The sequence below is a fragment of the Lolium perenne genome, chromosome 7 (genome assembly GCF_019359855.2).
Source record: "Lolium perenne isolate Kyuss_39 chromosome 7, Kyuss_2.0, whole genome shotgun sequence".
Taxonomy (NCBI): domain Eukaryota; kingdom Viridiplantae; phylum Streptophyta; class Magnoliopsida; order Poales; family Poaceae; genus Lolium; species Lolium perenne.
Window position 1 is genome coordinate 16,905,094 of NC_067250.2, and position 11,435 is coordinate 16,916,528.

The 11,435-nt window shown below is 45.1% G+C and overlaps 1 protein-coding gene across 1 annotated transcript; it reads right to left on the reverse strand.

Annotated features, from left to right (window-relative positions):
• Nucleotides 1-7,987: 7,987 nt before the first annotated feature.
• Nucleotides 7,988-10,138, reverse strand: LOC127313713 (AP2-like ethylene-responsive transcription factor At1g16060). Its single transcript, XM_051344187.1, has 5 exons — nt 10,104-10,138; nt 9,750-9,832; nt 9,507-9,604; nt 9,296-9,369; nt 7,988-8,777 (listed from the first exon to the last, which is right to left on the reverse strand). Exons 1-5 carry the CDS (start codon nt 10,136-10,138, stop codon nt 8,105-8,107), a joined length of 963 nt encoding a protein of 320 aa, XP_051200147.1. The 3' UTR covers nt 7,988-8,104.
• Between the last annotated feature and the right edge of the window lie 1,297 nt (nt 10,139-11,435).

An 11,435-nucleotide genomic window follows, 5' to 3' on the forward strand; every position in this document is an offset into this window, starting at 1 on the left:
AAAGGACCCAATTCGCCAGGAGGCTGCGCCGCTCTCAACCTCTGGGTGGAGCGTCGTTGGATGGCGCCTAATCATGTGGACGTCGCAACTTCCCTTCCCTACGCCACATCATTCTATCGTTGTGACGAAAAGGACAAGAACGCGTGGGGGGTCCTCTGGCACGAGCCACGCACCGCCACGGGGACGTCGTGCACGGTTGGTCTCCACCTCTGCTAGAGCCGTGCGCCCCATCAAGGGTGAAGAAGATGCAATATGAGCAGGGACTTGGAGCTGCATACTTTGGGTTGTGGTTCTACGAGTCATCAGCAACGAAGCGACAAAGATGCGAAGAGAGGATGGCGGTGATACGTTTGGTCGACCGGGGCAAACATCAACATTTGTTCTTGTCTTCTCCCTCATCTACCTAACAACCAACACATGCCCAATTGTTATCTTTATACTTTATATTTACACCATATACTAATTATATTTATTAATAATTATTTATTGCACTCTTTTCAAAAATTCCACCAAACACGAAAATACCAAGTCATTTGATCAACAAACAGATTTAGGAGCAAAAGCTGCAAACTCATGTTAGAATGAGAACATAAAGTGAGAAGCTCCGCTATGCTGGTATGTCACGATGAATTCCTACTGCCGCTTTAGATACAATACCTAGGAGCAGAGTATATGGCAGAAAGTGAGGAAGTAGGGGGTCGCTCTTGCTCCACTGCAAAATCCAACAACAATTGAAGTCAAGCTCAGAGACTTGGCCGGCCCGGGTTGAGTGATGTTCCTTGGGGCAGCTCTAGCTCTCCTAGGAGAAGACGATGGCGGCTACACCAGGCGCAGTAGAGGGGCATCGCCAACGGCATCCTCCGTGCAAGCGCCCACTGGGATCTTTTGTCCATCAGCATCTCTGTGTGACGCATCACCGACTCCACTGGCAGATCTAGAGGGAGGAGCGACTCTGCCGCTGGTGCAGCGCCGGCACCATGCATAGAGGTGCAGGAGTGGACTGCTAGAGAGGGCGTCGTGGGAGGCTGGAAGCTAAGGAGAGTGGGGGAATCGAGTATTCCTGCATCAATAGGCGGTGGCAGGAATGGTGCATGGGCAGAAGAGGATAAGTTCTATTTCGGTATGCTCCTCTTTCTCTCCCCATCATAAGTAAAGAAAAGTTACAAGCGATATCTATTCCTGAACTAAACCAGATACCTGTACTGCCACCGGTTCCATTTTTGTTATCATCATCATGACACTCTTTGATCCCTATGCTGATGTACATGTACTGAAACTAAAATAGCAAGCTTAGAACTGAACAGGGAGAAACTGTATGTTTTACTAAATTAGCTGGTTACAATAGGAATTACAAAAGGCAGGTAAAGCAAATGAAAAAAATAGCAACTTGATTACAACCTCCTTAGGCAACGGAAAACACATTAAAGTAACTGCCATCTCCAAATACTTGGGTTTAGATGTTTTGTCTTTTGATCAGCTCTAACAGCAACTTAAACACTAAATACAACAACTATCTTGTGCATATACATATAGTTGTCTGAACACCATCTTGGTCCTGTAGTTCATGTCAACAACTAAGTTAAACACTAAGCAGTAATTAAATTCCAACTACTATACACCAACACTAATAAATTCTCTTGTGCATCAAATAGTTTCTGAAAAGTTAACATAGCTTGAGCTAAATAGGCCGCACTCCATCTAAAATAGTCCTGGAATGTATAGATATGGAGAATAGTGGACATTTGCAACTGCTGTCCGAGGAAAGCTATGTTCAATCTATGAGATAAGATAGCAACATCTTAACTCGCCGCAAAGTTGGTATAACATGAGCAACAACACACCACTCAGTACAGTTGTAGCCTTGTAGGTAGACATCGTACTACCAAGGTCTGAAGAACTATCATTTGTTATTGTTCCATGTGTTTTGACCAAAGCAAATAAGCTGAGGATGTACTCAATAATTGGCGCAATTTAGGCTGCACGGCAGATCAGCTAACTTGAGATGAATGATCTGAGTGACCCCACACCCAATCGAGCCATATTCGGATAACCACTATATAACTCCACTTCACCACTGAAAATCCATCCTTGGCAAACACAATGTCATTCAACAATTTAACTCTAACCCAAACATGCATATTTTTCTTGGCAAACACACATACACGTCGCAGGTCTGCAAAATAGGTGTCAGTCTTAGGATGCAAGACCACTGCCAAGACTTTTTTTTTGGATAGCTTCTAAATCAGACATCTTGGTGAAATGTAACACTCAGGAGAGATACCATAAAATGGAACAACGAATCTGAAGTATATTCTAGGCTCCAATGCAAATAAAGGTTTAAGATAACATAGCCAATAGCTGTCTTTGGTTGGTATAAACGGAGAGAGAATTTAGTGACTGGTTGACCTTATTTGTCAGTATTTGCATTACATTCTAAGAGCAGCTTACAATATGAAATCTGGCAGCTGTAGACGGTGAAATCTTTTTCAAGAGCTCACCAGGTGTTGAGGTAACGAATGTATGACCAATGAATGCACAAAGCATTGGTAGTAACACATCTAGCATTGGAATACCTATATATAGCTCTTTATGGAGTCACTGATTTGTTATTTAGGCAAGCAGAAGAGACATACCATCACTGTGAAGGGCTAAGGCGGTGAAGATGACCTGCAATGATTTACATAAATAAAGCTTAATCTAAGCGTCGTAATAGGATAGTTTATCAACCAATTGATTTCAGAAAATCCTATCAGTAGTACTCTAGTTGACAACAAACAATAAGCAGTAATGCCAGAACAATTTTTGAATAAAACCTGACGAAGCAAGATAGAAAATTTCATCTAAATCAATTGGGAGGTGAAGGCAAAGGCAAAGGCAAAGGCTCAGTAGGAGTATTATAGAAGATAATAGAAATGGAATAGTTGGTGTCTGAACGTGTTGCTTTGCTTGCTGATATATGGAAATTTAAAACAGAGACGGGTGGCAATGAAGAGGGCAAAGTAACTAACCAACCAATTCAGTATAAATGGAAAAGATATTAGGAATATTTTTTAGCATGTACTTACAAATTTTGTTCCTAGAATAAATCTGCAGTATTAGCTGGAGCCTTGCAATTCAGTGGAAAAGGATTGCAAGAGTAAAATAACACACACACACAGGCACACACACATGCATTTTATTCTCTGTGCAACACATAGAGGGCACTGAAACATCCTGTGGTTATTTTTTGTTTAGGTAATCATATTATTAGACGGGTAATTAAAGGCTTAAAGCATCCGGTAGAATTTTCACTCTGATTAAAAGGTCAGTAATTCTATAAGGTAAAACAACTAAGGAGGTGGTTAGTGAAATATGAACAAACAATTCACTGTCCTCTAATTCTGTATTAAGAGCAATTAGAAATGACACCAAAAGTGTACGATTTTTGCATACACAAGATATCGGACCAACACGTAGAATTTCACAAATCAAGAAGTATGTACAAAATATGGTGGTCGGCAAATGGAAAGACTATCAAGTATCAACTAAAAACAGTTTGGTGCATCTTGTTGATCAGTAAAATGGTTTTTTATATAGCAATAATCTTCCCATACAATTCGGAAATTAATTACCAATCCTTGCTTTCGTGTTTCCACCAAACCAGTAGATGAAGCTACAATTGAACTGGTAACAGTGAGGACCTTTGCTACTTTGTTCTGCTAGATAAGTGGGCGCACAAACACATCAAGTACCGAAGAATCAAAATCATAGGAGCATGGCAGAGCCATCGTGACCAAACAAAGGAACCACAAATTTGTCTGAATAAAATGTACCAACTAAAACAGGAAGAAGAGCGGTAACTACGTCCAAAAATATAGAAACAAAACCGAATCTAATACTATATTCTATGACATAAAAGGAGGATAGAAATTCAGATTATACTGAACTTGTTCTAATTTTCTGTTGGCTCCATGAAATTTTCACGGCTGTTTGAGAATCCGTTATCAATTTATATACTTAGTCTGCATCATGATGCCTTGTAAAAGATAATCTTCTTTTGGGCATCAAGAGACCTGTAAAAATGCATTTACTTGCTCGCTCATGACATAGGAGCATCTATTTATAAACTTGATCTGCATATGACTTTATCTGGACATTCTGATATCATTAATTCTCCATTACCAATCATAGCCAAACATAAAGGTCTATAATAATAACCAAACCTGTATAGCAAGTGTTATTTAGTGCAAGAGTATTTATGTACCATTTACATGGAGGTGTGATAGCAAACATAAAGCCAAATTTTGAAAGTATCTAACTTAGTAACATATATTACAACAAAAAAAACAAGAAAGTACGCAATCATCGGAAAACTAAAAGGAGACCAAAACTGAAGCATCCGTCCATTTCATATTCTATAATAACAAACCCAAAAACTTACCGAAAGGAACATGATATGCTGCTAAGAAGCAGCAAACAACGGACAGAATTCGATACGCTGTGTTCATCCCCTTTCTTCAAAAAAATCTACATTGCCTTGTATAAAAAAGAAGGTGTTATACAAATAAAAAAATCACGGAACCAATTACAATCTATTGGTTGCAAGAAACTAACTCAGAGAAAATGCTTCTTATGCAATATTGTAAACACATAACCTCCTTCTGATCAAGAGTCAACATGCTCAACATAAATGAAGCTAAACATTGGCTGAAAAGTTCAAAAAATCTATCCAGTAAATAACATACCAGATTACCGGTAGAAGAAAGATGGCTTGCTCTCGTAGTGGAGCCTAGTAGTAAGGTTGTGACCGTTGTGGTGCCGTGGGTGAATCTGCACCAATTTCAATACAGGCATGAGCTCATGGCATGATAAAACATTACACGAGTCAAAAGTTGAAGTACTACGACATGTTTCTAACTGATGAGACACTCACACTTCGAGTCAATGCTGCCGTGCGAGCCTCTGCACCTTGTCATCGTTGCACAATCCCTTCTTCATCCTGAATAAAAACACACCCAAATTTGACAAAGTTATTAGCCAATTCTCCAATTTCATATCGCAGTTGACCAGATTTGTTAGTAAAACAGTGACTAACTTTCTTCAGAACATGATCATGGACAGCCTGGCCTCTTGCAAAGGTCTGAAGAATGCTCCTGCGGGCTGCAAGTGAAAGAAATGAACAATACTACCATATATACGTTTCCTGAAGAAGATTGAATATTCTAAAGTAAACCATGTGAAGTGAGACGTGTAGATGACAGATGGGAGCGAGAGTTTACGAACTGTTAATTGACCTGGAGGATGCAGGGAGATTTTACTATTTGCCACGTTTTACTTTAGACTTCTATAATTTGGCACACATTACTTAGCCTTTGATAATTTTCCACACATTAGATTTGATTCATTTCTAATTTGCCCTCTTTCCCTCTTTACAGCTCTATTATTTTCTTTAACACCAGTACATAGAGGAATACAGTACTTGTACCGTTTGGCAAATAACCTGGCTGGGCAGAACCTGATCTTTCGATTGATCAACCAAAGAATCCCCAAATCGCTCGTTCCTTTCCCTGCAGCGGACGACAGGCGGGAGCGCCGCCGCCCGCCTGCCACCACGAACGGCGGAGGAGGGGCAGAGCTACCGCCCTCCGGCGACACCGAGGCCAAAGGCGAAAGCCCTCCTCGAGGCTGCGGCTGCATCGTCAGAGGTCAGTGCCTCCTGCTGGACATGGTGCCTCTGGAGAGATCCTCCGAGCCTGTCCGACAATTTAGGTGCCGCGGTCATCGCCAGTGTCGAGTCCAGAGCTATGGCACGTTGAAGCATAGCTGCATCCTGCACGCCAACCCATCCAAGTCGGCGCCTGACCGACAATTTAGGTGCCTGACGACTTATCTCTACTAAAAATGGAGTAGATGAAAGTTAGCGTGTTCCAACAATACCTAGTAGCATCAGGAGCAGCTGTATCTGGCTATCTGCACGCCACCCCATCCAAGTCGGCGCTCTGCGGGAACAACCACATCCAGCGGAGGCGTTCGACGATCTGGATCCACTTCTCCCGCACCAGGTGCTCCCTATACTCCAGCATAGCCACCGGGTTCACAGCATCGCGGTCGGCGGCGGATGCAGTATCGTGGTCGCCCACGACCCTGGAGGATGCGCATCGAGGCGGCGGCCATGGAACCCACGGAGACGCCGCAGTGTCCACAGACCACCCGTGGAGGATCACACTCCCTCCTACCCACGGCCTCCATGCCCTTCCCGACTCCGTTCATGAGACCGCCGGCGATGAGGAATCACCGTCTCCAGTGAATCGGGCGGTGCCGGCGAGAACATGGGGCATGTGTCCGGTAATCGGGCCGTGCCGGCGAGGAACAATCTGGGATCTAGAGGGATAGGGCGAGGACGATCAGGCTCGGGCGTTGACTACGCGTGCGGGGAAGGAGGCATAGGGGAGGTGTATGCTAGTGATTTGTTGGGCTTGGCCCATTCGTGGGAGAACGACGCGTGAGCGCGACGCAGTGCGGACCGGGAGTACGACCAAAGTTTTGACGTATTGGCAGAATAAGGAACATGTTCCTCCTTTTTAAGTAGTGTAGATGTAGATTTCAAATGGCCATAGTACGGCTCAGTGTTTGTGCTGCCTTTTTCCTGACACTGTGATTTGTCTATGAGGTTGCAGTTTTAGATAGACCCTTTCACCCACCAGAAATTATCGCTCTGATCTCCCTTGATCTGTTTAACCTGGCTCGATCTCAGCTATTTATGGTTCACCGTTGGTAGAAAGCCTAGTACCATTCATTGTTCTCTCCCATCCTTCCAATCTGCTTCATACACTCAAATGAGGCTCTAGGCATAGTAGGTTGTAAAGCAGTTGCTATATAGAAAGAATGACTGTACCGTAAACGTGAACGAGAGTAAAGAAAGAAGGTTATTTAGCCGGGAGTGGGATCAAGCTTTTGAAAGTGCCTTACGCAGGCCAGTTTGAAAGCATATCCTATTTTTGACTTGTTTCCTAGGTAAGCAAAGCAAGCCTGGTGCAAGAAAAAAGTGCAAATCTTGAACCACGGCTTACCAAGTCCACGAATACATTTCTCAAATGTAGAAGAGCTCCTAATGACTTCGCTAATAAATCAGTGAGGTTACCATATGGTTTGACTTAAAAAATGTTCATCTCCCCGTTCCATGTAATTCATGAGGAGAAAATAATTTATGAGCAATATGCTCACTGATATTCTCTTTATGCAACCTATTTTGCCTCTGAGCAACACAAGCAAAATTATCGGCTTAGATAATGGTTGGAGATTCGATAAAACTTTTTTCACATAATATTTTTGTATGGTTTAGCATTCTACAAGCAACGCACCTTCACGTGAAGACCCATATAATGTGATCATATCCGAATGATTTGGTAGTTGTAGCCACTATAGATTTGATTAGAATACTTTGATGAGATGGTTGTCCCACCGCGTAGGAACATGAAACTGGTTTGCGATTTAGGGTGTGTTTGGTTTAGCTTTTTCAACCAGCTTTCGGAAAAAAAAAGTTAAACGCTAACCAAATGGATTTTTTATCACCGCAGATTTTCCAACGAGAGGCTGATTCTTGTAGTACAATTTTGGCAGTAGCCCAGAGGCCCCAGACCCTCTGTCTCATAAAACATGTCTTAACATTTTATATATTTAGATATATTTAAACACTAAGTTTAGACAAAGTTAAGACACATATTATGGACGGCGTATGTCTTTTTACAGAAGATCGGCAATGCACTGTATATATAGCTCTTCGAGACACCTAGTCCTGAATTGCAAAGAGATTTTGTTGTTGTTGTTGAGAAAACACTGCAAAGAGATAGCTTAACTTTGATTAGCTACCAAATCACACCTCATGACGACCGAATCAAATCCACACAGCACAGGTCAAACAAACCCAACCACACGTACGTCTTCTCCTACCTCTAGATCTCCGACAGTCCAACTAGCCACGTCATTACGTGGCATGCATCCAAAGCACGAGTCATGGCCACGGCTATGTCCAGGAACTCGCCCGTCCCCTTCGCAAGTTCCTAGCTATAGCCACCTCCTTATTGCGCAGGCGATCGAACTTAATTTGATGCACTGGACCACGACTTCACAAGCAGTCCCACAGCGACTCCTCGATCCGCGCGAAGCTGTCGTCGAGCTCGTACATGGAACATGAGAACGCGGCGTCCTCGCCGCCGCCGCCGTACAGCACATCCCCAAGTTCGCCCTCAGGCGCCGGTACCGCCGCCCGATCAGCGTTGACGACTGCAGCCGGCTGATGCTGCTGGGCGACGAGCTCCTGGAACATGGACGACCGCAGCAGCAGGCTGAGCGCCGTGGTGTTCGGCGACGGCGACGGGGACGGCGACGGCGACGGGCCGCCGAACGCCATCGAGCCCACGTCGCCGAGCAGAGACAACGAGTTCCGCGCTGGCGGGATGAGGCGGAGGCCGTCGACCCTCGGCGTGATCAGCGTCGTGGTGGGGGACGACGAGGTGGCCGGGGCGCCGACACCGTTCGTGGCATCTGCGGCCGAGCCGCCTGGCTTGAGCCAGCGGATGTAGGTGCTGAGGTCGAAGTTGGTGACGGCGTTGATGCCGCGGTACTCGATGGCGGCGATGTCGTAGGCGCGGGCGGCCTCCTCCTGGGTGCTGTAGGTGCCGAGGTAGAGGTACTTGTTGCCGAACACCCGGCCGATCCGGGCCTCCCACCGCCCGTTGTGGTGGTGCCGCGCCACTCCTCTGTATTTGGAAACTCCGCGGGAGAAGCCGTTGCTCTTCCTGCATGTTCCGCGGCCGGATTAGCATGCCTTAAATTGTTTTCTAATCATTCAATTTCGAATTATATTTCCCATTTTTTATTTGCTAAATAAGAATGCCTTAAAATTCTTTAGTCATTTTTGTGAAGAAAGAAGTGATTTTCCTTCACTACTTCTAAATTATGCGATCTTCATTTCTTTACAGATATTTCTCTTGCATTAAATGTACAATAAAAAATTGCAATAGTACATGCAAATTTAAATAAATTTCACAGAATCCAAAACAAAATAAAACCAAAACAAAGTAAATTCCACGAGTTTGGTAAATAGGTTGCTTTTTGCTGGTTAGATTTTCTACTATGCATAGTAATATAGGGCCAAATATTAGATTTTGCACCCAGGCCTCTAAAATCGCTGGTACCACCCTGAAGTCCGATCCGGGAATAAGAAATTTAGATACTTTTCGGTAGATTTTTTTCGTTAGAGCTTACTTTAAAACAATTTATTCACATATATACAACTATGCAAGTAACTACCCACCTTCTTATCGACGCTAGATACTCTTCCCTCGACACGCTCAACATCACCTTGAGCTCTTGCTCATAGTCAACAACCTATCAGCATGCACGCAACAATAACATGTCAATAACCATGTCACCATGAAGCATATTCTGGACCATAGTATAGACTAAATATCAGACCATTTTTGGATATAATAAGAAAGTAAAAAATCACATATACTCGTGCGTACCGGGAAGTTGGTGTAGGTGGTAGGTCCCCAGTACTTGAGCGCCGCCAAGTCGTACGCCCTAGCCGCCGCCTCTTCCTCGTTGTACGCCCCAAGATAAACTGCTCGACGACGTATACATATGAGATATAAGATGATAAACTTATACATACGTATTACATATATACATATGTATAGCTATGGCTATGCACGTTTTAACATGTACGTATTTATCTGGGTGTCATCTTTATACTACGCACTACGTACCTTGCTTTCCTTTCTTCTTCTGCGTTGGGTTCCACGTCCCTTTGTCCCAAAGGTGTGCCTCGAACCTGCCCGTCCAACGATGCCTGCACGTATATAAGCCGAATGAATTTCAGTACTACGCTATTTTGTACTAACATGCTGCCTATACGTACTAATTATATGTATACATATATCTTTCTACATACTTCGAAGCTAGGCATGTTCTTGTTGCAGAGCAAAAGTACAAATTTACAATACATTCCAACTACTAGTATAATTAACACTGATATTTACACACAAACATGAAAGTTAACTTTTTTGGACAACACGCTCAAGAAGCTTCATGTACTCCATACAAGACGTGTACCTGCTCACACCTCTGAACCTGGAGCTCCTCTTGGCGGCTGCATTGGCGCCACCCACCACCGACTTGTCGCCGCCCTCCTTGCCGTTGCCGCTATCCGTCACCCCTGACACCGCCGGCGGCTCTCTCTTCCGCCTCTTCATGCTCTTGATCACCACACCGTCAGCGCCCATCACCGGCGCCGCAGGCTCACGGTACCGCACCCCTCCTGCTCCCGCTCCGGCGATGTTGATCAGCTCGTCTTTCACCAAACCGCAGTAGGCTTCGTCCATGGCGTTGGCCAATTGGCGTGGGGTCGTAGTTGCGGAAAAGGGGAGGTATGTCCGGCGCGCTTGAGAGAGTTTATATGAGCGTTGATTGGCGGTCTCCATCCTTGTTTCCATCTATGGGGGTTTGAGAAGGACATGAGGGCGTCGATGTTCCCGGTGCCAATGGCTTTGTCTCTTGTGCTGGATGGCTTTGACAGCTTTAATTTGGGTCTGGGCATGCATTGGTGGGTTAACGTATACAGCTAGGAGGCCATAGGTGGCTTGCTCTTACTGGCCCGAGAATTTAAATTTGTACTCCACCTAGCTAGTACTCTCTCTATTGCTACTCCGTACGTAACCTCTAGATATGCTTGAACTACCAATATGTCTTTACCTATTTTTATGCGTAAATATCTCTCGATTAACATTTTCACAATTTTTCTCACAACCCTTTAGATAGTATTGGTGGTCACCGTATTTCGGGGTTTTCTAACACTGCAAGGAATTAGGCTAACCCGGCGCACAAATATTGCCTATCCCCGTCACACCAAGCCGCGCCGGTGGGAACATGCCGGTGGTAACTCGACTTATCGCCGGCGCATGTCCTGGTCCGCCGGCAGTAAGGCAATTAGTGAGCCGGCGGTATATTTTCAAAATTCAAAAAAAGACGAATCTAGATCTAGATCTAGATCTCGTCGTGATGTGCTTTTCACGTTCTTCATAGTGGCCAGCGAGGGTTGAGGAGGAGGATCACCGGATGGTAGGTCGTCGGCGAGCTTGAGGAGGTGGTCGCCAGATGTTCGCCGGAAGGAGGTCTTGCCTTTCGGCGGTGTGGGAGCGACCTTGGCTCCGGGCTCTACATCGACGCTGCTGCTGTCGTCGCCGCCACCCGACGCCGGGCTGCTGCAGTCCCCGCTGTCGCTGTCCACCATCTCCGGGCCGGGCTCTACCTCGGCGCCGGGGTTCCCTCTTCTCCACCAGCCGGCCGCCTTCTTCCCCACCGGGACGCTGCAGCAGCAACAGCAGCTGCCACTGCCACCAACGCCGCCACTGCAGCTGCTGTCCTCACCGACGCTGTCTCTGCTATTCAGTGGG